General features: G+C 43.4%; 1 protein-coding gene across 1 annotated transcript in view; it reads left to right on the forward strand.

The window, feature by feature from the left end:
• LOC124715651 overlaps positions 1 to 26,555 on the forward strand; it is a 622,306-nt gene that overhangs the window by 13,027 nt on the left and 582,724 nt on the right. The window contains exon 3 of the mRNA XM_047243112.1: positions 12,265 to 12,417. Within this exon, the coding sequence (XP_047099068.1) occupies positions 12,307 to 12,417 (111 nt within the window). The 5' untranslated portion in view covers positions 12,265 to 12,306. The remainder of the gene's footprint in view (positions 1 to 12,264; positions 12,418 to 26,555) is intronic.

Below are 26,555 nucleotides of genomic sequence, written 5' to 3' on the forward strand. Positions count from 1 at the left end.
GGATTCATCAGGATTTGTCTTCTTGACCCTTCCTCTCTGGTGACTTGCCAGCTTGATGCATATAGTATGAAGGGACTGAAGGCCTAATACTTTGATTCCTTTAACCACCTCAATCCAATCCATTCTGGTGTCTGAGCTGTTACTTTCTCACACATGCCAAGTAATAGACGTCTACATTCTACGGGCATTGTGACTACAGAGAATGGCGGTTGTGTCAGATGACCTTTGCTGCGATTGAGTGGCACCCAGGGGGAGAGATCGTGAATGGAGCAAGTGGGCTTTACACATGAACCAAAATAATAGCTGTACTAATCCGGATGTCTCCACAGAGGGTCGACAGTTTGTTCAGCTGCTTTCCCTAACCCGGCTATCTTATGGGAAGAGGGACAAGCAATAACCAGAAGAATGAGAACAAAACAATTTATTCAGTACTTTGTACTAGAACAGATGGAGATACCATCTGTGAGAACAACTTATTTCCTCTAGTTCTATGATCTGCATTGCTCTCCACGAAACAAGTCACTGGTGACCATTCTCTGACTCTGCGAGGTTACTGTGCATATTTTCAGAAGCTTTCTGACCTCAAGAGGGCACTTGGAGGGGCTGTACATTGGTTCACACAGATGTCATCAGTGAGTCACTATCCTCCATACTACTGAGTCACTATCCTCCATACTACAATGGAAGTAATAGCAATAAAAGTGCAAACTGCCCCAGACCCCAGTGATCACCATTTGTAACGTTTATTAACCTCAAGGCAAGCCACATTCCTTGATTTGACCAACCCCCCCCCCCCCCCCTTCCTCCCATTTTTCTCCTACGCCTGGCTTTGTGTGCACACACCCTGTGGGAAATACTACTTGGTATGATAGGGGGCCTTCTTTTCAATCTTGATCTGTATCTCCTCAGTTATGGTACTCCTAGCATCTTCAGTGCTGTTCGTAGCACCTTTTCGGCTGACAACATTAGATCCCTTTTCACAGGCTTGTGGTTCTGCTACAGCAGTCGCTATATGACGATTTTTATGACAGTGACCACTTTCTGGTGACCCTATTACTTCTTTGGTACCACCTAACGGACTAGTTACCATTTTGGGTGCTACAAAGAGCAATGTCTCAAGCGACGTCTTTCATAGATCGCCTTCACTTTTAAGTTACTTCTCACTGTCCCCCTATCTGACTAAAGGCAGCAAAAAGGAATGCTGGGAACGCTGTGTCTCCTCCTTGAGAATGTATGCCTTTTCATCCCATGTGTGGGCGAAACTCCATGGTCTTCTGGGTCTCTCTCGCTACAGGTGAGTCCTGGGAGAGCCCTTGTCTGTCGTCTGCTGCATACCGGCACAACAAGTTTACTTTTACATTTCTTTAAATTATTTCTCCAATCTTGCTTCAGTATAGAATTCATTGCCTCGAACTTGCCGCTGCTACATACCTTCGTAATTTGATCGAATTTCTGGCCGACGTCACTAACTCCAGACGACCCATCTCTTGAGAGAGGAACTGATGGCCTCACTGTTTACTCCATTAACCTGCCAGTCAACCAACCGACGAAGTTTCCAAATGTACATTACCCTAAAAGGCAGACTAGTCTTTAAAAGTCAGAACGTGGTACGGGAGAGACAGAAGGTGAGTAGTCAGTGAAATGACCGTTACGGTTTCAGCTGTACAATCTGCAGGAGAGTAGAAGTCTTTGCTTCGCATCGACAAATCATTCACCCAGATGGCAATCAGTGCACGACACCCCAGATGTCTCAGTGGTGTTCTGGCTACCATTGTGAAGAGAGTGTAATTCTTCTGAAGTTTGCTGGTGATGGTAGAAAGACGCCATTTGTAGTCTTTCTACATGTAGGATCCCTCCTTGAAGCAGGCCACACACAGTCTTCTTAGTGCGGTAGATGCGCCACTGGATATGGCTTCAAGGCTTTTGCAACAATTTTGAAACGCAGAAAATCTTCGTAGTAGGCTAGTTCAGGGTTAGCCAAGAGTAACACCTCTACGACAGGACCTATATCTGCCCGTAATCACATGACTAGGTATACTTAGAGAACTGTTAGTGTTTTTTAAACACTCGGGATGTGATGCCTCATGCCAATAAGGTCGACTTTTTATTCAGATGCTGATGTCTGGTGCAGTTAATCTTTTCAGTACACACTGGTAATAGTGTATGTTCGTTTACTGCTTTTGGTACATAGCCTGTTGTAAGCAATTTTGTGGATTCAAACTTTGCCGCAAGTTTATTGTATCATCTGTGTGCTTTAGTAGTTTAGTTTCTTGAGTTTCTACATGTAAATTTAATATCTAATAGCCACTGTTCTCGCGTTTTCGTTTGCGTCGGAAAGTAAACCGATTTTGTGACATATTACAAGTTCCTAATCAGGGACAAATTATTTAGTTTCACCTGAGTGCTTCGGTAGTTAGGTTTTTGAATATCTGCGTATTATTAGACACAGTTCCTGCATTTTCGTCAGGGTCTGCAGTAGAGTTGCGCAGCACGTGCCGATAGTCCATTAATCTGCATAGTTAAGTTTTCCACGGTCTTTAGTATGGACGGGGACTGCGATTGTTGTGTGCGGTCGGCCGCTGTGGCCGAGCGGTTCTAGGCGCAGGTTCGAATTCTGCCTCGGGCATGTATGTGTGTGATGTCCTTTAGTTAGGTTTAAGTAGTTCTAAGTCTAGTGGACTGATGACCTCAGATGTTAAGTCCCGTAGTGCCTAGAGCCATTTGAACCATTTTTTGTTGTGTGCGGATGCGAGCCCAGTTGGTGACACTTTGTTCTCAGCTTCAGGCTGTGATGGCTTCTGTTACACAGCTTGAGGCTGCAGTGGATCGACAGCACTGTTGTGGACCGGCCGTGGGGATCCAACGGACGTCCGGCACGTCCGAGTCCTCTGATCGGTCCTCACTGACGGCCAGCCCAGTTACTGCTCGCACTGAGGCTGACCCCTCACCTGTGGTCGAGTGGGAGGTCGCCCCGGGGCGAAACAGGCGGCGAAAGACTTCCCAGGCGGCCGCACGTAAGGCCTCCACGGTTTGTCCGACAAACGGGTTCCAGGTACTGTCTGTGGCTGACACTGTCACTGAGCCAGATGATGTCGCAGAGGGTGGGATTATTGGTAGTTGGGAGCTCCAACGTTAGGCGCGTTATGGGCTCCCTTAGGGATTTGGCTGACAAAAAGGGTAAGAAAACCAATGTACACTCCGTGTGCATACCGGGTGGAGTCATTCCAGATGTGGAAAGGGTCCTCCCAGATGCCATGAAGAGCACCGGGTGCAGTCAGCTGCATGTGGCTGCTCACGTCGGTACCAATGATGCGTGTCACTTTGGATCAGAAGAGATTCTCTCTGGTTTCGAGCGGATAACAGAAGTGGTAAAGGCTGCCAGTCTTGCTTTCGACATGAAAGCAGAGCTGACCATTTGCAGCATACTCGACAGGACCGATTGCAGACCTCTGGTACAGAGCCGAGTGGAGGGTCTGAATGAGAGACTCAGACGGTTCTGCGACCGTGTTGGCTGCATATTCCTCGACTTGCGCCAAAGGGTGGTTGGGTTTCGGGTTCCGATGAATAGGTCAGGTGTCCACTATATGCAGGAGGCGGCTACACGGGTAGCAGGGGCTGTATGGCGTGAACTGGGCGGTTTTTTTAGGTTAGAGGGTCTCGGGAAAACATAAGAAGGGCTTCAGTCACAAAGGGAGCAGGCTGAACACAGGAAGAACGTAGATACAGGAAACACTGGTATAACAGTTGTAAATTGTCGTAGCTGTGTTGGGAAAGTACCAGAGCTCCAACCGCTAATAGAAGCACTGATGCTCAAATCCTTACAGGCACTGAAAGCTGGCTAAAGACGGATATAAGGTCAGCCGAAATTTTTGCGAGGAACCTAACGGTGTTCCGAAAAGATAGGCTAAACACGGTTGGCGATGGCGTGTTTGTTGCTGTCAGAAGTAGTTTAAATTGTCGCGAAATTGAAGTAGATACTTCCTGTGAGTTACTATGGGCAGAGATCAATGTTGGCAACCGGAATAAAATATTTGGCTGCTTTTACCGACCTTCCATTTCAGAGGATACAGTTGTTGAAAGGTTCAAAGGAAACTTGAGTTTGATTTCAAACACGTATCTGAATCATACGATAATAGTTGGTGGTGACTTCAATTTACCCTCGATATGTTGGCGACAATACGTGTTTAATTCCAGAGGTACGCATAAAATATCCGAAGTTGTGCTAAACGCATTCTCTGAAAATTATTTCCAGAAGTTAGTTCTTGAGCCCACGCGAATAATAAACTTGACCTCTTAGCAACAAATAATCCTGAGTTAATAACGAGCATCAAAACCGATTCAGGGATTAGTGAACACAAGGTTGTGGTAGCTAGATTGAATATTGTAATCTCCAAATCCTCGAAAAATAAGCGAAAAATATACCTATGCAAAAAAGGAGATAAAAATTCACTTGACGCCTTAACGAGACACACTCTCCACTCTTTCCAAATTAGGAATAGAAATAGTATCGGCAGCAATTGAGAGATCTATACCAAATAAATTAACAAACGACGGAGCTGATCCTTCTTGGTACACAAAACGGGTCGGAATACTGTTGCAGAAACAACGAAACAAACATGCCAAATTTAAACTGACGAAAAATCCTCAAGATTGTCGATCTTTTACAGAAGCACGAAATTTAGCGCAAACTGCAATGCGAGATGCTTATAACAGTTTCCACAACGAAACTTTGTCTCGAAACCTGGCAGAAAATCCAAAGAGATTCTGGTCGTATGTGAAGTACGTTTGCGGCAAGAAACAATCAATTCCTTCTCTGCGCGATAGCAATGGAGATACTATCGAAGACAGTGCTGCCAAAGCAGAATTACTAAACACAGCCTTCCGAAAAGGCTTCACAAAAGACGAAGTAAATATTCCAGAATTCGAATCGAGAACAAGTGCCAACATGAGTAACGTAGAAGTAGATATCCTCGGAGTAGTGAAGCAACTTAAATCACTTAATAAAAGCAAGTCTTCTGGTCCAGACTGTATACCAGTTAGGTTCTCGTCGGAGTATGCTGATGCATTAGCTCCATACTTAATCATATACAACCGTTCGCTCGACGAAAGATCCGTACCCAAAGACTGGAAAGTTGCACAAGTCACACCAATATTCAAGAAAGGTAGTAGGAGTAATCCACTGAATGACAGGCCCATATCGTTAACGTCTATATGCAGCAGGATTTTGGAACACATGTGTTCGAACATTACGAATTACCTAGAAGAAAACGGTCTATTGACAGACAGTCAACATGGATTTAGAAAACATCGTTCTTGTGAAACACAACTAGCTGTTTACTCGCATAAGTGTTGAGTGCTATTGACAAGGGATTTCAGGTCGATTCCGTATTTCTGGATTTCCGGAAGGCTTTTGACACTGTACCACACCAGCGGCTCGTAGTGAAATTGCGTGCTTATGGAATATCGTCTCAGTTATGTGACTGGATTTGTGATTTCCTGTCAGAGAGGTCACAGTTCGTAGTAATTGACGGAAAGTTATCGAGTAAAACAGAAGTGATTTCTGGCGTTCCGAAGGTAGTGTTATAGGCCGTTTGCTGTTCCTTATCGATATAAACGATTTGGGAGACAATCTGAGCAGATGACGCTGTCGTTTATCGACTAGCAATGTCATCAGAAGATCAAAACAAACTGCAAAACGATGTAGAAAAGATATCTGAATGGTGCGAAAAGTGGCAGTTGACCTAAAATAAAGTGTGATGTCATCCACACGAGTGCTATAAGGAACTGGTTAAACTTCAGTTACACGATTCGTCAGTCAAATCTAAAAGCCGTAAATTCAACTAAATACCTAGGTATTACAATTACGAACAACTTAAATGGGAAGGAGCACATAGAAAATGTTGTGGGGAAGGCTAACCAAAGACTGCGTTTGATTGGCAGGACACTTAGAAAATGTAACAGACCTACTAAGGAGACTGTCTACACTACGCGTTGTCCGTCCTCTTTTAGAATACTGCTGCACGGTTTGGGATCCTTACCAGATAGGACTGACGGAGTACATCGAAAAAGTTCAAAGAAAGGCAGCCCGTTTTGTATTATCGCGAAATTGGGAGAGAGTGTCACAAAAATGATACAGTATTTGGGATGGACATCATTAAAAGATAGGCGTTTTTCGTTGCAACGGAATCTTCTCACGAAATTCCAATCACCAACTTTCTCCTCGGGATGCGAAAATATTTTGTTGACGCCGACCTACATAGGGAGGAACGATAACCACGATAAAATAAGGGAAATCAGGGCTCGTACGGAAAGGAATAGGTGTTCATTCTTTCCGCGCGATATACGAGGTTGCAATAATAGAGAATTGTGAGGGTGGTTCGATGAACCCTGTGTCAGGCACTTAAATATGATTTGCAGAATATCCATGTAGACGTAGATGTACATTCTTTTGCTTACAAAAACCTACAGAATTTGGTTCCATGTAACATTACAGCATGTGAAAGAAGACAGCAGACTACCCTTGTCGGCAAGTGTTATCCTAACATGGTAGATTCCTTATTTTATGTATCGTCATCTAGTCTATTTGATTAGTACATGATAGTAACCATTCCAATTCGTATTTGCGAAAGAAATCTTTTTTCCATAGAATACACTGGTTGTACCTGTTCATACCTTCTGTTTGCATGTTACGTGCAATACACTGAGATGCTCCTGAATACACTAGCCCTGAACCTGTGAGGAAGAAACTAATTTTCTCCATGGAAATGTCGGAAATCAGGTCTCTTGTAGCTTTCTGACAGGCTGCAGTCACCCAGTCCCTTCTGCAGAGAAAATTTGATTGCCTGTACTTTGCGCGGACAGGACAGGACCACTGAGGCTGTTTGCGATGGGTACATTCAGATGGCATACCTCCTTTTAAAAGCAACGGCGAAACATTCGAAGTGTATCAGCATGTTTACCAGTTTTCGCTGGATCATTTACCGAAGTTCGTCATACCATACTCTACCGTGCTCATTCGACTACAATGTTGACAAGAAAAAAAATCTGTGAAAAATCCGCTTTTTGTAAGGCAGTCACTTACTTCCACTTAACTTGTGCATGTTTCAGCACCTCGTGTTCTGACCATAAAGATAATTTCTAGCGTAGAATGTTTATAATTAACCACAATCCAGTCAGTTCATCACAATAAAATGCAACAGTACTTGTGAAGAAGGATAAAGCACCGAAAACTAAGGCAAGCTGCAATCTCGTGGTAACATCGAAACATAGCAGTTGATGTAAGATAGTATAAAATGTGTTAAAACACCTATAATTAAAGTAGGTAATTCTCTTGAACAGTACAAAATTTCCATGCCAACTAAACCATTTCTCTTCGTTCCTGGGTGTGATACAAGTGTAAATTAATTTTTCTGAAGGAAGGAAGATAGGGTTTAGCGCTCCCTCGACAATTTTCTCATTAGAGACAGCAGAAGCTCGGATAGGACAGGTACGTGGATAAAAGTCGATCGCGTACCTCTTAAGTATTTGAGCTGGAGAGCGGAATGGGGATTAATAAAACCTTGCTAGTTCTGGAAGTAATTTCTTTGACTTTCAAAAGCAGACTTTCATAGCGTACGCTTAACGTGGTTGTGCAAAACGAGAGTACAGAAACGCAAATAACCAGTCCCAAATAATTTTATTAATGCTGTACGTCGCGTTTCGAGATTTACTACTTATCTTCAGGTCTTGTTTACATTTGATCTAAAGCAGCTGCTGAGATGTCCTTCGGACTCATACCGACTTGCTCTTAGTGAAAAATTCTCAGTGAGATGTTGGAACTCCAATCGCAGATAAATTATAAATATATGTTTGTCACTGCTAGATGTTTCCAGATACACGAGGACTGTTGAAAAAGTATCCGACATTTATTAATAATATTAGTCATTGTGTCTGATTTGATCCATTTTAAATGGTTTTGAAAGCCTGCGACCGTGAAAACAATAGGTTTGTTTATAAATAAATCTTCTGCTATAAGTCACAATTTTTCTTTATTTTACTTTTCGCACGACGCCTTTCGGAAAATGATTCCCATTTTCAAGTGCGTTTTTTGTGTGTATTAAGCCATTTCTGTTGAGGTTGTCAATGTGTGAGAGTCTGCTTCATTTCGTTGACTTTTAAGTTTTCTAATGGTCCATGTGTGCAGAGTCTCACACACACTAAACATCACACACAACTTGTACACATTACACATCGAAAATATCTTTGTAACTGTTTTGTTTATATATTTTCGATGTGTAAAGCGCACAACAAGTTGTGTGTGATGTTTAGTGAGTGTGGGACTCTGCACAAATGGACCATCAGAAAACTTAAAAGTCAACGAAATGATGCAGACTCTCACACATTGACAACATCAATAGAAATGGCTTAATACACAAAAACACGCACTTGAAAATGGGAATCATTTCCCGAAACGCGTCGTGCGAAAAGTAAAATAAAGAAAAATCGTGATTGGTAGCAGAAGATTTATTTATAAACAAACCTATTATATTAGTTTTTATTAATATACAATGGTTTGACACTAGTCACTGTCAAAGCCGTCCCCTTCAGCTTCTGCAAACCTCTCCCAACTGGAAGCATCGCTCGAAAGCTCCTATTTGTTTGGTGCGCAGCTGCTTCGTGGAATTCTGTGTAATGTCTTCCCTATTATGAGTCTTTTTCACTTTAGGGAAAAGCCAGACGTTAGTCGATGCTAGGCCACGGAATAACGAGGCTGACAAACCACAGCCGTGTTGTTTGGCCAAAAAACTGTGAATTAATTAAGAACAGTGAGCGGCTGCATTAGAGTAGTGAAGGTGCCAATTGCCCATTATCCACAAGTGCGGCCGTTTGCGTCTCACTGCTTCACGAAAGCGACGCATATGCCCTTGGTAGTACTCCTTATTGACACTAGTACCTTCTGGGGCGAACCCATGGTAAACACGCCACCGGAGTCAAAAAAGACGATCAGCATGACTTTTACATTGTTGTGCAGTTGTCTTGCTTTTTTGTTTCCAGAGGATGGTGGATGCTTCCATAGCGATGGCTGGAACTTTGTTCGTGAGTCGCACACACAAATCCAGGACTCACCACCAGTGATAGCTGTGTTAAGAAAGTTGGGATTACTGTTCACAGTATTCATCATGTCATGTGCTATCTCCAGACTAAGTTGATTCTGCTCGGTTGTTAGCAGCTTTGGTACAAATTTTGCTGAGAGCCTGCTGAGGTCCAAATTTACATTAAATGGAGTGAACGGATCCAGTACTAATTTTGACCTCGACTGTAAGCTGTCTGATTGTAATTAGTCTATCCTGCATCATCAGGGTCCTTACATGATCAGTAACAACCTCATTTTCAGATTCTGACGGCCTTCTCTTTTCAATGACGAGCAGCTATCTCTGAAGCAGTTGTACTACTTTATCTTTGTGGTACGCATTGCTTCGTCCCGAAACACTTGTCGAATCTTGCGGAATGTTTCAACTTGAGGATCGCAAAGCTTAAAATAAAATTTTGATGCAGTAACGTTGTTCCACTTTTTATGTCATTTTGCCCACAACACAAAATCCGACGACTACCATTTACACGTGTTAACTTGTCAACGCGTAGCCAACAACTGGTTGTTTCTGCAGTCGTGAAAAAAATTAAGCATGCGTACTAAGTGCCCTACGAACATGGAGCGCGCGCGCACGCGCCCCAATACCATTGTTAGTTTCAACAGAAAATAAGGTCGGATACTTTTTGAACAGCCTTCGTACAATAACCTCACTCCCATTCTCGCACCTCCAAGCAGATATTACATTGTGTTTTTTCTCTAAGCTGTTGGGCAAATTTAAGCTCATGTGTAACTAAGAATTTCGAAATTGCGAAGCGACACTCGCGTCACTGTAAAAGTTATATGTAAAATTATATGCACAAAATCCTATTCGGTCATAAAAAGGACATTTAGCGCCCGTGGCTGTGTACAAAATATAAGTTGACTCTTAAATAGAAGATAACAGCAACCAGCTTCTGTTTACAATGCTATTTATTTCTTTAAAAAGCGCCATTACCGGTTTCGAACCGACAGGTTTATCTTCAGACGGCTAGTTCACGTTTTACATTAGCTTTCGCCTTTTGTTTCCCCAACTGACGAAATTTCCTTGTGGTGGTGGTGCCTTTGAAAAATCCGTGTCATTGGTTCCAGTGCAGACTGCTTATGATCTTAGAGCAGCGAAAACTGTATGATGCACTTTTTTATGTATATGTATGCACATAATGTAAAACACTACTCACAAACTATCAAGTTTCATCACATGGAAGTATGTATACAATACATGTAATTCCGCCATCTTTGTATACACACCTCCATGTGCTGAAACTGCTTAGTGTGTGAGTGGTGCATTTTGTGCATAAATATACATAAAAAATTGCATCATACAGTTTTCGCTGCTGGAGGACCATAAGCAGTCTGCATTGGAATGTAATGGCGCGGATTTTTCATCGGCTGCACCACCCCATGGAAATTTAGTCAGTTAGGGAAACAAAAGGCGAAAGCTAATGTAAAACGTGAAGATGAATCTGTCTGCTCGAAACCGGTAAGGACGCTATTGAAATAAATAGTATTGTTAAAAGTGACTGACTGCCGTTATCTTCTATGTAAGAGTCAATCTATATTAGGAGCTTCAGCCTGGAACCGCGCGACCACTACGATAGCAGGTTCGAATCCTGCCTCGGGCATGGATGTGTGTGATGTCCTTAGGTTAGTTAGGTTCAAGTAGTTCTAAGTTCTAGGGGACTGATGACCTCAGATGTTAAGTCCCATAGTGCTCAGTCATTCAATCTATATTATGCACAAAATATCTTGGCGACAATATTCGTTAGTTTACAACCGTCTCTGTATTAGTTTGGTGCGCAAGTTCGTAGCGTTTTTCCGTAAGTTTAATAAGCACAACAGGTACAGATAAAAGAACTTCAGTCAGCAATAGTATGTTCTCCTTCACTATTTGCAACAGTCTGCCAATGCTGCGGTAACTTTTCGGTTCCGCGACTGTAGAAATCACTTGGTTTTGCGGCGAAGAACTCGTCGAGCCATGTTAGGTGCGCATTCTCATCCGGAGAGAAAATTCGTTGACGGTTGTTTGATAGACAACGGGGAAGGTGAAAAATCTGAGGGCACATGATCAGGTGAATAAGTTGAGTGCGGAATGACTTCTCACCCCAACTCCTGTATAGCGTTTTTGTCTGTCTAGCAGAACGCCGGCGGGCGTTGTGGAGCGGCATCACTTCACGCAGTCTTCCTAGTCGTCGTGTGCGAGACGTCTCAGTTGCTGACAATAGATGTCAGCAGCGATGTTGCATCTCGGGAAATCAATTGGTAGTACACCACACCGTTGTTTTTCCACCAGATGCATGAAGTCTCTTGAGGATTCGCTCAAGTCTGTGTACGGGGAGTTGCTACTTTGTGCTCAACCATTCCTTTCTTTTCCTTATGTTAGGTAACGATACAGGATAGAGATGATCGGTGTCGTTCACGAGCCAACTGATGACGAGCAAGCAGAGATGCACAGATGGCCATCCGCTGATCTTAGTGAAAGGGCATGCGGTACCCGTACATCCGGTTTTTGGACCTTCACCATTGTACGAAAATGTCGTACGAGAGTAGAATGATCACAGTTCATCACATTTGTCACTTTCGAGTACATACGCGTGGAGCATGGTGGATTAATTCGTTAAAACGATCTTCAACAAACCCCGAAAGTCCTTCTAACATGGAGAGTCACAAATGTCAAAAGATCCTCCTTAAAACGAGAAAACCATTTTCTTTCCATGCTCTGTCTAAAGGCATTATCTCCACACACGGCGCAAATGTTTCTGGCTGCCTCCGCTGCTGTCACGCCTGTATTGAATTCAGAGGAATCTGTCGGAAATGTTCCGATTTCTCCTCTTGGCACTCCATTTTGTAGCGTCCGCAGCTTCACTCACTATATTCAAATGACAACATGTTAACACTGATAGCAACAGTGAACTACAAATAAAAAATGACAATCGATAAATAAACCCGTAGCAACGGAGATACCAACATGCAAAACAAAAACGCCACGAACGTACGCACGAACACAATAAATCGTAACTAACTTGTTAAAGTTGTTCGCCATTAGATTTGCATTTAATATTTTAGGTTTTTCGGCCAACATATCTTACTGAAACGTGTACTTGCAGCATACAAGTCTTTGGTTGTTACTAAATGGCTTACGTTGAAATCGTTTGCAGCGTTCGCCGGTGCCACAAAACCAGTCATTTATGGGCTCATGCATGTCGTGTAAGGCTGGGAAGGAAGCATATGCATACACCACCTCTCCGGCTGCGCACAGGTTCCAGTCCTACTGCACTATGGACGACGTGCTACCCATCGCGGAAACCAAGGTAAGAGCTGCAAACAAAGCTGAGAGAGCACACTACTCGTCTGTGTTAAAGGGAACTCTGGAGGCTTTCAGAGATAAATGTTATTAAGAAATTTACACACGTAGCAGAGTGCATTCATCGTCCATCATAGCCACATAACTATTTGCCTGTGGAACAGACACCTCTACCATGAAACCTAAATTTAAAAAAATTACGAAAACAGCAATAAGTTCAGAACAATAGAGTACCTGACAGATTAAGTAGGTATGCAATTATCATAACAATGTTGCACAGAACCACCATTGCCAAACAATTTACTTTAATTTCCTCCACCCGCTTTTTAATTTCAGTGACGAATTGTAACAAGGAAGAAAAATCGTCGACATGTGTGTGATGTGTGTTGCAGGAGGAGATGTGTTTCATGACTCGTATTTTACGTGAGTAAAATTCTCCTTGATGGTGTGGCGGCTCCCACTGGCGTTTGCGGAGTATGTTTGTGAAGTGTTCGTCTTGCATCTTCTCTGTCGCATCTGATAATCCAAAGTGGTTATAGCTCTAAGTTTGCCTCCGTAGCTGAGTGGTCAGCACAGCGGGCTGCCATATGGAGGAACTGGATTCGATTGCTGGTATTGCCAGGGACTTTTCCCAGGATGGAGCACTGTTACTGGGTGCACTTAGCTTCGTGGTGCCAATTCAGGAGTTGGTTGACCGACTAGTAGCGGCTCCACGGTCTGTAAAGTGTGAACAACGGTCGGGAGAGCGGCGTACTGACCGTATGCATGATGCCTGCAAGTCGAAGGATGACACGGCGGTCGGTGGACATCCCTAGGGCCTTTACAGCCTGGCGAGGACCTCGTTAAGAGTCCCAGGTAACGATCAGTAATCCAGTACCCGTCGTGGGTCAGTCATGCTTTATTAGGTTTCTTTACCTAAAATATCGATGTCGTATTTGCTTCCTCTACTGCTAGAGTTGGTAGTTGTTCCACTATAAGTTACACTGGGGAGATACTCCTTCATACATGCAGTGATGAACCAAAGCATTATGGCCACCTGCTAAGTAGCTTGCTGGTCCACCTCTGTAACACAATACAGCAACTACTGTGATTGGTATGGACTCTGCGAGTCCTTCGTTCATTTGTGCTCACGAAGCTCGTGCCCAATCATTCCAGATACACTCTAAGGAAAAGAAGCTCCATAAAGAAACTATCTGAATGCCCATAATGCTCCATACGTTCTGAATTAAGGAGAGATCCCGTGACCTCGCTGTCCAAGGTAGGCTATGGCAAGCACGAAGACAAGCAGTAGGAACTTTGGCCATGTACGGTCGGGCATTATCTTGCTAAAATGTAAGCCCAGGATGGCGTCTTCAGGTACTTCTTCAGCCTGGAGTCTCAGTCACTGGAGTAGAAGAGTCTTCAGTGATGAGTCCCGCTTTGAATTGAGGCCCGATGATCAGCGAAGACCTCCCTGGAGACGCCCTGGACAGTGGTGGGATACCAACCTGTCTGTCACCCGCCACACAGCCCAACAATCAAGTGTGATGGTCTGAGGTGCCACTTTTTTTTTTCTTAGCGGGACCCTTACAGCACAGCGGTACGTCGACGATATTTTACGGCACGTTTTGTTGCCGTTCATAGCAATCAATTTGGGCTTACATTTCAGGAAGATAATGCCCGCCCGCACACAGCGAAAGTTTCTGCTGCTTGTCTTCGTGTTTGCCAAACCCTGCCTTGGGCAGCAGGGTCGGCGGATCTCTCCCAAGCTGAGAACGTTTGTAGCGTTATGTGCAGTGCCCTTCAACCAGCTCGAGATTCTAACTATCCAACTCACCCATTGGACAGAATTTGGCACGATATGCCTGAGGAGGACATCCAACAACTCTATCAATCAATACCAAGTCGAATAACTTCTTGATGCAATAATTTACCAACAGCCGTATGTATTGTAGGAATTTATTTTATGAACTTACATGTGCTTCCTGTTTCGACATTACATTGATGCCATCTTCAGGGCCCTGTACAATGAGTAGAAGAAATGTACTATTATAAAAAATTAATAAAAAATATAGAACATACGTTAACAATTGACAGGTATCATGTTAACTATGTAAGTGGCTTGCGTAAGGGTCAGAGGAGGACCAACACGTTATAGACGTGCTCAATTTTTAAGCTCTTTCGCGTAAATAAATCTTGAAATTGTAATCATTTGTCTATCTGTAAATGTGCATTACATCTACCGATTTCCGTCCCATTCGGATTTTCGCGATGTGCCTTTTTCTCTCTCTCAGAGTGTATTTTCCATCGGATTAAGGGGAGGCGAATTTGGTAACCAAGACGTCAATGTGAGTTCACTATCCTGCTTCTCAAACCACTGTAGCACGGGCATTGTGATGGGGACAGTTATTCTGCTAGAAGATACCAATGACGTCGGCGAACATGGAAGGATTCAGCTGGTCCACCAGAATGTTCATGTAGTCCATAGCTGCCATGGTGCCTTCGATTACTATCACACGTCCGATGAAAGCACAGGTGAGTATCACACGTATTGCCCCATCAGCCTGCTTCCATGGAACGGTGCATGTTTCGAGCTCGCGTTCGCCTGAACGACGGTGTATCCCCACACGCAATTGACTGGGTTCAACAAGAAACGTGATTAATCTTTCGAGCCGACAGGTTTCCATTGATCTACGCTCCAATCTCGGAGACCCAGCGCCCATTGAAATCGTAATTGACAGTCTCTCTCAGTCTGCATGGGAACTCGCAGGACCATTCATCTGCGGAACCCCACATACAACAATGTGCGTTGAACGGTGTACTCCAAAATACTTTGCCAATATCTGCGGCGCCGTACATGGTTTAAACAACCATTCGCCTAGATGACGGGTATCCAGATACAATCATCAACCTCGTGCGATAAGAAACGTGCTTTATCCGACCAGGTGATACGTTTTCACTCATAAACTGTCCAGTCTCCGTGATCACGTGGCCGTAGCAATCGTAACTAATAATATGTTTGGTTCAATATGAAAACACGTACGGGTCGCCTGCTGCGGAGTCGGATGTTCAGCAGTGTGCGCTGAACGGTACGCTGCTAAACACTTCCAACTGCACCAGCGTTGTACTCTGTCGTCAAATTTGCAACAAATTGCCGACTACCCTGCTTTACAGAGCGGGAAGCTTCGACATCCACTTTCTGCAAAGAGGCGAGGACATACAACCCCTTGTCACCTACTCATGGTTTCATTGTAGTACGACAACTTTCCATAGGTTTACACGACAGTATTACACGGACAGCCGACCAGCTTCGTTGATTTAGAAATGGCGGTTTTCGGGCGCCTGGCCAAAACAGTCTGACCTTTGTCCAAGTCGCTTATATAAGTGCTTTCTCTTGTCATCGCTAGAATCATTCCCCATTCTCTCTGCTCTGCTTATACACCGAGGTGACAAAATTCAAGGGATTTCGATATGCACATATGCAGATGTCGGTAGTATCGTACACATTGTATAAAAGGGCAATGCATTAGCGGAGCTGCCATTTGTACTCGGATGATTCATGTGAAAAGCTTTCCGACGTGAATATGGCGGCACGGCGGGAATTAAGACTTCGAACGCGGAATGGTAGTTGGAGCTAGACACATGGGACATTCCATTTCGGAAATCGTTAGGGAATGCAACATTTCGAGACACACGGTGTCAAGAGTATGCCGAGAATACTAAATTCCATACATTACCTCTCTTCGCGGACAACGCAGTGGCCGACGGCCTTAACGACTGGGAGGAGCATCGTTAGTGTAGACTTGTCATTGCTAACAGACAAGCAACGCTGCGTGAAATAACCGCAGAAATCAACGTTTGACGCACGACGAACGTATCCTTTAAGACAGTGCGGCGAAATTTGGCGTTAAGGGCAGGTTTACTATCATTTGGTTCAAAAAATCGATTTTTTAAAAAAATGCATTTTTGGATCCATATAACTGTTTAGAATCCACCCGTGAAACGGTTTTTCCGAATACGGAACGGAAATGTTTGTTATTCGCGGTTGAACAAAAAAATGCAGCTGCCAGAAATCGGCCTTTTTCACGCAACAGTTTTTTTTCTTTCAGAGGACGAGTTATTGTACCGGTGCTTGGGAGGAAACACAAAATTCAAATGGAAGTTTGAACGCGTGTGTTTGGAAGTTAGCCCCCAAGCATTTGCATTCTGGTGCGAAGGCTGTGGAGACTGCGACTTTCCTGGCGGTGAGCAGCTTCAGCGAAGGGTATTCAGCAATTCTGAAGACCATGACAACGTTGTACGTCACCCTGGGACTCTATCCGACGCAGTTCGCCAAGCATTCGGACGACCACTGGATTCAAGCGGCCTAAAACCGCTTGTCACCGGCCGTAAGAGCGGCTCTGGAGCAGCGCAGGATGGCCAGATCGAGCAGAACGCCCTCTGTGAGGAAGAGGAAGGACTGGTTTATCGACCCGGAATAGCAGACTGAACGTACGTTGCATAATGTTGCATTTGTGTGTGGTCAAAACTTCAAACGCGTTTTACTCGAAATGAGTTTTTTTTGTATCGCGCGGTATGGTAACTTCAAATCTACTGAACCGATTGGCATGATTCTTTGTTTACGACGAAGGTAACTAAATTGTCTAGTAGTTGTACCACTTTTATTCCGATCCATCAACTATAAATATTTTTACTAGACCGACAAAGTCGAAAATCGATGAAAAAAATCCTATCTTTTTCAAATGGTCGCCATTTTGTTTCCTATGGTCCAAATATCTTAAGCGAGGTACAACTCCTAAAGAATCTTATATACTTCGCTAATGTCAACTCAATTTTGATTTCAGACAAGCCGGCCGACCTGTGACGTACCGCGCTTGGAGGTCAACATCGAAATTTTGTTTCGTTCCGACGGCACTTCCGCCTTTGCTTTCCGACATTTCCGGTCGAAAAAAATCCACTTTGTAGAGCAAATATCAATAAACAATTTGACCAAATTTGACATTGATATCTGTAACATATACCTAAAAAATTTCCTCAAAGAACATGCTTTTTTCGGGCCAAGGATAGTAAAGCTCCCCTTAATGGGCTATGGCAGCAGACGACCCACGCGAGTGCCTTTGCTAAGAGCACGATATCGCCTGCAGGGCATCTCCTCGATTCGTGACCATATCGGTTGGACCGTAGACGACTGGAAAACCGTGGCCTCGTCAGATGAGTTCCTATAACAGTTGGTAGGAGACCCCACGAAGCCAGGGACCCAAGTTGTCAACAAAGCACTGTGTAAGCTGGTAGTGGCTCCATAATAGTGTGGGCTGTGTTTACTTGGAATGCACGGGATCCTGGTTATGTACGGCTACTTGGAGACCATTTGCAACCATTCACGGACTTCGTGTTCCCAAACAACGATGGAATTGTCACCGGGCCACAACTTTTCGCGACTGGTTTGAAGAACATTCTGAGCTGTTCGAACGAATGATATGGCCACCCACATCTCCTGACGTTAATCCTATTGGATATTTACGGGACTTAATCGAGAGGCCAGTTCGCGCACAAAATCCTGCACCAGCGACACTTTCGCAGTTATGGACGGCTATAGAAGCGGCGAGGCTCAATGTTCCTGCATGGGACTTCCAACTACTTGCTGAGTCCATGCCATGTGGAGTCGCTGCTTTACGCCGGGCAAAAGTAGGTCCGAAACGATATTGGGAGGTATCCCACGACGTTTGTCACCGCATTGTATAATTTCCTAACCGCGTCACGCGTCTGCAACGCCACCAGGCGGCATTGTGTCTCGCGGTGGGTAGTGGTCATAATGTTCTGGTCCATCAGTGTAAACGCTGCTGTGAATTATTCCAATGACTGATCGTCGATCATCTGTCAAAGAAAGTTAAGGTCTTTTGCGTGTACTTACACACGTTATGTTGGATTCATTTATGTTGAGAGACCATCATCAAATGTTCCAGCATCTCTTAACCACTTATTAACGATACGCACTCACGGCACACAACTGCGTCATCTGCTAACAGCCTGACGGCTGTTATATGTCGTGTAACGTTAAGTTGTATGCAGGATGGCTTCTCGAAGTGAACGGAAAAGGAAGCTGGGTACAGGAAATGCTGAAATCGAAAGGTTATGTAGCATGTTTCACGCAAACCAATATTTGCTGAGCTTTCTACATTCTCGTGTAGCTCACAAGCAACAAATCGAAAGAACATAAAACTAACTAATTCACGAGTAAAATGGGCGATGTTATAAACATTTCATGGAAGTTTCACAATCTCCCATGTAGTCGCGAATGAAACATTGATTCAGAAAGTGTACAATAAATATCGTTCATGTCCGTCTTTGGTCACACAGCCGGCCGGAGTGGCCGTGCGTTTCTAGGCGCTACAGTCTGGAGCCACGTGACCGCTACGGTCGCAGGTTCGAATCCTGCCTCGGGCATGGATATGTGTGATGTCCTTAGGTTAGTTAGGTTTAAGTAGTTCTAAGTCCTAGGGGACTGATGACCACAGCAGTTAAATCCCATAGAGCTCAGACCCATTTGACCCATTTTTTATGATCACACAATCTGTTAGTCCTTAGCTTACCACTTTCGGTCAGCGATGACCATCTTCTGATCCGCAGCAAAACATGGAAGAACTAAAACGACTAATGGACAGTCTACATCTTAATAAAATATGCCGTAATTACGTGTGTATAACATGTGCCTAAAACTCGACGAGGCATACCTGCTTTAAAACATGTCCTAATATAGTAAAGCCATATTGGCACCGCAAAAACTGCTTATCATCGTTGCACATATTTAAAATGACAGCAATCTGCGGTTGTTTGCTAATGATGCTGTGGAATACGGGAAGGTGTGGAGGTGAGTGAGTGTAGGAGGATACAAGATAACGTAGACAAAGTGTCTACTGTAGTTGGGGTGATGAGTGGCAACTAGCACTAAATGTAGAAAAATTGGAGTTAATGCGGATGAATAGCAAACGAACCCGTAATGTTCGTATACAGCGTTAGTAGTGTCCTTTTTGACACTCATCGTTCAAATATCTGGGCTTAACTTTGCAGAGCGATATGATTTGGAACGAACATGTGAGGACTGTGGCAGGAAAGGTGAACGGTGGACTTCGGTTCATTGGGAGAATTTTTGGGAAAGCGTGCTTCATGTGTACAGATGAGATTGCATATAGGACACTATTGCGACATATTCTTGAGATGGAGTGTTTGGGATCTGCAGGAGGTTGGGTTAAAGGAAGACATCGAAGCAGTTCAGAGGCGGGCTGCTAGAGTTATTACTGGTAGGTTCGAACAACATGTAAGTGTTACATAGACTGAACTGGGAATCCCTGAGGGGAAGGCGACGTTCTTTTCGAGGACACTGTTGACAAAACTTAGAGAACTGGCATTTGAAGCTGATTGCAGAACGGTTCCAGTGCCTTCAACGTACATATCGGGTAAGGACCACGAAGATGAGAGACGAGAAATAAGGTTCAACCAGTGGCATACAGACAGTCGTTTCTCCCTCGTTCCGTTTGTGAGTGAAACAGGAAAGAAAATGACTAGTGGTGGTACAGAGTACACTCCGCCACGCACCTTACGGTGGCTTGCGGAGTATGGATGTAGATGAAGATGACACATTTAACATATGGTGGAAACTAGGCCACAGTGCCGGCAGAGTGATCCTGTTAACAGCGCTACTGTTCATAACAAACTGAGGTACAAGGGTCTGCTTCGGCTAAACGAATCGTGTTGGTTGGAAACTGAAAAAAGTTTCAGTAGAGAACCGAACGAAAGAAGGTCGTAACATTGAACATGTCGCACTGAGTCTGACAACTGCTCGGCGAGTCCCGTCAAGAGCCTGTGGCGTATGCATCCGCCGCGTGTTGTCAACACGAACAAGGACTACCGCGTGGGTCCGGATGTGTCATCCGCACGCGGCTTCCTTTCCTAGCTACACGCGCTTTGTGAAGATAGTTCCTATAGACAAAACATCTTGGTGTTAATTTTTGACTAAACGTTGGCCAAGCGGGAAAAAAATGAAATTATCGTCTGCAAATTGCCTGTACTTTCTGCAGGTATCGTTTTCTCGCGCATGGAAGAGTGACCCTATTGTTTATAGCTCCTGCCACACTACCAGGAGGTAGAACACTTAGAAGACGCTACAAACCCACTAAAGAGACAGCCTACATTACACTTGTCCGTCCTCTGCTGGAATATTGCTGCGCGGTGTGAGATCCTTACCAGGTAGGATTGACGGATGACATCGAAAAAGTGCAAAGAAGGGCAGCTCGTTTCGTGTTATCGCGCAATGGGGATGAGAGTGTCCCTGATACGATACGCGAGTTGAGGTGGCAGTCACTGAAACAAAGGCGGTTTTCATTGCGGCGAGATCTATTTACGAAATTTCAGTCCCCAACTTTCTCTTCCGAACGCGAAAATATTTTGTTGACACCCACCTACGTAGGGAGAAATGATCATCATGATAAGAGAAATCAGAGCTCGAACGTAAAGATTTACGTGTTCCTTTTTCCCACGCGCCATTCGAGAGTGGAATGGCCGAGTAGTAGTATGAAAATGGTTCGATGAACCCTCTGCCAGGAACTTGTGTGAATTGCAGAGTAACCATGTAGATGTAGTGATGGCCCTAATGAAACCTGTACGTTAAGAACTGAATACTGAATTCTGTTTGCTTGGAAGTCGTCACCTATACCGCCTGCCTTCTCTGTTATCCTCTACGAATGGCTTGTATCTGCTGTGCGCCGCTGCGGAACTTACGGAAGTCGTTTTTGATGATGACCAAGAAGTCGAAATTGGCCGACAACAAATTTGAAAACTGTGCAGTCGTAAGAGAGAATGTTTTCATTTGAAAAACATATCGAGGCTGTTGGCACATATGCAAACAAAATTATGTTATTTGTACGCCAATTATTCATCGCACAGCAAAAAATCATATCGTCACTTCACATACCGGGTGATCAAAAAGTCTGTATCAATTTGAAAACTGAATAAATCACGGAATAATGTAGATAGGTACAAATTGACACACATGCTTCGAATGACATGGGGTTTTATTAGAACCAAAGAAATACAAACATTCAAAAAATGTCCGACAGATGGCGCTTCATCTGATCAGAATAGCAATAATTAGCATAACAAAGTAAGACAATGCAAAGATGATGTTCTTTACAGGAAATGCTCAATATGTCCACCATCATTCATCAACAATAGCTGTAGTCGAGGAATAATGTTGTCAACAGCACTGTAAAGCATGTCCGGAGTTATGGTGAGGCATTGGCGTCGGATTTTGTCTTTCAGCATCCCTAGAGATGTCGGTCGATCACGATACACTTGCGACTTCAGGTAACTCCAAAGCCAATAATCGCACGGACTGAGGTCTGGGGACCTGGGAGGCTAAGCATGACGAAAGTGGCGGCTGAGCACACGATCATCACCAAACGACGCGCGCAAGAGATCTTTCACGCGTCTAGCAATACTTTTTTTTGTTCTAATAAAACCCCATGTCATTCCAAGCATGTGTGTCAATTTTTACCTCTCTATCTACATCATTCCGTGGTTTATTAAGTTTTCAAATTTATACTGACTTTTTGATCACCCGGTACATTGATCTATAAATTATGTCCAGGCGACCGACGACGGAGTATCCTGCCGAAACACGCAGTGCCAATAAATATTGGATAAAAGTGACTGAAACTGGAAAAAAACGTATTTTGTAAACAACACATTTGTTGTGTACGTGCCAGAAATGTCTCACTTTCTAAGTTGTGTTATTTTTCTAATCTTTTTCCACGATGCATCGAATATAGAGTAAAAAGATTCAAAAAGAAATACGCCGGAAGTTTTTGACCATGTTGTGCTTCGTCTCCAAGACGAAACTTTGGAACAGTATGTGCGAAAGGCATTAATGTTCTCGTCCTTGGTGACCCGTGTTGAAGTATTGGTAAGAATGCACGGATTCGCTGGAGAAGAGCAGCAGCGAAAGTGACATTTCAGTAGAGATCTGAGAGAAAGCAAACAGTGCGGGGATAACTCACGGCTTTCAGCAATCTTCTTGCTCGCAAATAACCGTGACAAATGCCGTCGTATTGCTGTCGTATTTAACAACAGCTTTCTGCAAATGTAATACGTTCCCGAAAAATAATCCGTCAATGTTTTCCGTTGTGTGTCGAGCGTTTTTCTTACCGCCTGTTTACTTGTTTTAATTTTCCCGCTGTTCATAATAACTTCTATAGTGAAAAGTGATGCAATGACGTTTGTGCATTAATTCATCCAGTAGCATCGGCACATTTCGCCTGGAACAAGCTGGAGAGACGGTGATCCGTTGTACTTAACGAACATTAGTTCCGATCCCTTTTTGAGGACAGAGACAGTCGTATCTTGTCCGTCGCCCGCAAGCGGGCACTATCTTGGTGCTCCCAGCCGATGTTGAAGTTAGGCTGACTAGCTGTTCCAATCCTAGCATTCAAAAATTATTTAGGGTATTAATTTTATAGAATATTTATTTATTGTCAGAGATACAATACGAAAAGATATAGCCAGTCACCCAATTTCAAAAATAACAAAAATTTTAACAGCAAATTTAATTTCCGAGCTTTCGTATTCTCAAAATCCTTAACTGTGTCAGTAATATGTTCCAAAACGCAGAGCATAAAAATGGGCTCTTACCTCCGGTTCTATTGGAGATAGGTAAGGTCGAGTGTTTTGGATAGTCCTAGGGCTAGTGACCATTTGGATACCCAACCGAATGATCGTCTTGCTGTAACCATCCTACATTATAGGCTCAGTTTTTTAACATTGCACACTCCCTCCCGCATAGTAAAATGCAGTAAAATGATTGGTTCTTTTTCCACCATTAGCTCATGGCTTTTCCTGAGAAAAACCGAAAACAACGTTATTCCTTTTTTCGTCGTCAGCAGCGGCTGTCTAAATAATAACTGCAGCAAATTGCTCCAATTTTTATCGGTATATTCTCTACGCATTTATCTAGAAGTGCCATCTTCCCGCCTTCAAAAATCTTTATCCGTTATAGAAAACCCCCCAAAAACATGGTTTTTAGGTACCAAAACCAAGCCGCCGATTCAAAGATGGCTGTGCATAGCATACGGCGGTAACTTTTACGATATATTCCGAAGATTCAGATCCCAGGAACAGAGGTTCAGAGTTACCCTACTTGTGTACCAAAAAACGGCATGAGGCGAAAACAGTTTATGAAGTGACGTAACACGGGGAAATATGGTGTAAAGTGTTTCCGTTACATCAGAAGGGTTCTGGGAACCCCATGTTGAAGTGCTGAAGCTCATAAGAAATTTTGTATACGTAAAATTCGGTTTGAGGTGTAAAATTAATTTTGCTTGATTTAGGTTTCACATAAATAAACGATCAAAATTTTGCTGACCCATTAAAGTTCTTTTCGTGCAAATGACATACCCTGCTGTTGCAGAGAGAAGAAGGGAACCAGTAGAAAAATACTCGTATCGGAGCACAAAAAATGCTTATGTTCTTGTTTATCAAAAAGACTCCGAATGAAAAGTGGGGCACCAGCTGTCTCATTCTACCTTTCTCAGCTTCTTTCAAAATGTCCCAAAAATATCGGCATGCGTTCGTATGCTTGCTTCTTTATGCCGAGAGAGAAGGAAACAATGGGAGTGGGAAAGCGAAGGAAAAGTAATAAATACTGGAAGATAGTACACAGTGGTTGAGTTATAGAAAGAGCGAAGGAGACAGCGGCAGTTTGAGAGAAAGAGAGGACCCCCAGAGGCAGTGGAACATAGTGACAGAACAATGTTAGGAAAAGAGTGAAGTAGACGGTGCCAGAGGGGAGGGACAAAGAGAAAGAGAAAGTGAAAGTGTATGAGAGTCAGTGGTAATGAGAGACAGAGTATATAACAACGGCAACGAGGGAGAGAGACATAGTGACATGACAGTGGGAAGAGACTGTAGTAGTAGGACGCAACGGAGGAGACTGTGGAAGTTAGATACAAAGACATAATGTCAATGCGCTGGGATGAATGAGTGTGTGAAGACTGGCAAGTGGGAGTGGATGGGTATGAGCTACATACAGCGATTCACTTGTGTGTGAGAGAGTTACGGTTAGGGGAGCTCATGGGGGTGAGAGGTGTGCTGCATGTTAAAAAGAGCGCAAATATGTTCGCATGCCAGAATCTTTAGGAAGTTTTTTGAGGGTGCTGAGGAAGGTAATGAGGCAGCTGGTACCCCACTTTTCAGTCCGTCTTTTAAACAGGAGCATATTCGAATTTTTTGTACTTCGATAGCAGTATTTTTTCGCTGGTTACTATTCAGCGTGGAGGAGGACTCAAACATGTGAGGCACGAGTATTTATAAGCAAATCACTCGTTTGAAACGGATCTGTTGCCAATATTAATATATAAAATTAGTAATATTGGCGTTGAATATAATCGTCTTAGTGAAGAATGCTGTGCTTAGCTAGCCTTCGGTGACCCCTGGAGCCGGTGCATCTCATCTTCTGGTTGGCAGAGACGCTGTTTGGTCTGCGTTGCATGTGAGAAGTACTCATGTTACCTTCAATTGCTTTCATGCTTATTGCTGAACGAGTTGTATTGTCGTCAGAGGAATACGTCGGTTGTATCCATGGCTATTTCACTCGCAGTTTTTCGGTAATATTCTGTAAAACGAATTCAAGTGGCATCATCGCAATGTGTAGGCTGTGTCTTATCCGGGCATCAAACATTCTTAGGCAAATCCTGTCATATTTGGCGGTAGCCTTCCTTGCTCTTCACCACGAGTATCTTCGTTTTCAGAATTTAAAAATTCCACCGGCTCATGAATCGTCCATTAACTCACTACCTCGTCTACGTAATTTCAGAGTTGATGATACCTACTGTTTTCATGTTTTCGTGCAGTAGGCCTATGACATTCTTATTGTTTGAGAATATCCCGATTTAAATATTTGTTCAACAATTTTTATTTTTTGACGCAATCACTCATATATTTGTACATAACTTGTTACAATCGTATAAAAAATCTTCATTTAAATGTGAAACATGATAGTCTTACCTAGTTGAGAAACATGCATTGCTTCTCTTTCATGTTTCGTAATTGCGAAGCGGATGAGTTCCCAGTATCACTTGTAGCGATCATTTCGATTCTGTTTGTCCTTAAAATCCTCATCTCTCTCTCTCTCTCTCTCTCTCACACACACACACACACACACACACACACACACACACACACACACACACCTAAAAGCAGTCCCGAAATGACCACCATTCCGGACGCATAATCAGAATCGCAGTAGCGCTGTGATATTGGAAGTAACTAACGAAACTATCATAGCTGCCGTACCGTGTGTAATTGCGCAAACGTCTCATTTTTTTGTTTTTAGGTATAATTGTGATAAGTTTGTGTGCAATACCTCCCTTTGTGGAGGAAATGTCGTTCCACTAGCTCTTATTTTCCTCTTCCCCTCAAATAATGCTAGCGTTATGTGATAAACTATGACGTCTAATTTTCGGTTTGCTTGATATCTAGAAATTATTGATCGAAGATCAACGAGTTGTTTCTTGCGCTCCTACGTAACCTCACGAGAATAAATTTTAACACAGTTTATAGAGCGGCAACAAGTAACTAGTGAATTTCTGAAATGTTTTGAGTGTGATGCAGCGGGCATCATCGTGTAAGGAAACGCCTTACAAAGCATACAGAAATGGCATTTGAAATTAATTGCTCTGTACGATTTAGGAACACAACACAATCATTATTATGCTATATCGTATCAACGTGCTATAATGTTTGAGGTGTAAGTTGATTCAGTGATAGCCAGGAAATAAGCATATACTGTCAAATTTTTAATAATATTTCATTGCACCCCTTGCTTAGTTCTTTAAGAAAGCTCGAACCTTTCTGTATTTGAAGTTGATTTTTCCATTGTCTGTCCATTGTTTGCGATATCGTAATCTTAGAAACAAAATCAAAAACCTTGCTATAGATACACCGGGTGATTCAAAAGGGAAGAACAGATTTCAGCTTTTTATTACAAGCTGTGAAAGAAACACATTGCACCGGCCGCTGTGACAGAGCGGTTCTAGGCGCTTCAGTCCTGAGCCGCGCTGCTGCTACGGTCGCAGGCTCGAATCCTGCCTCGGGCATGGATGTGTGATGTCCTTAGTT

The sequence above is a fragment of the Schistocerca piceifrons genome, chromosome 1 (assembly GCF_021461385.2).
Source record: "Schistocerca piceifrons isolate TAMUIC-IGC-003096 chromosome 1, iqSchPice1.1, whole genome shotgun sequence".
In the NCBI taxonomy this organism is placed as follows: Eukaryota; Metazoa; Arthropoda; class Insecta; order Orthoptera; family Acrididae; genus Schistocerca; species Schistocerca piceifrons.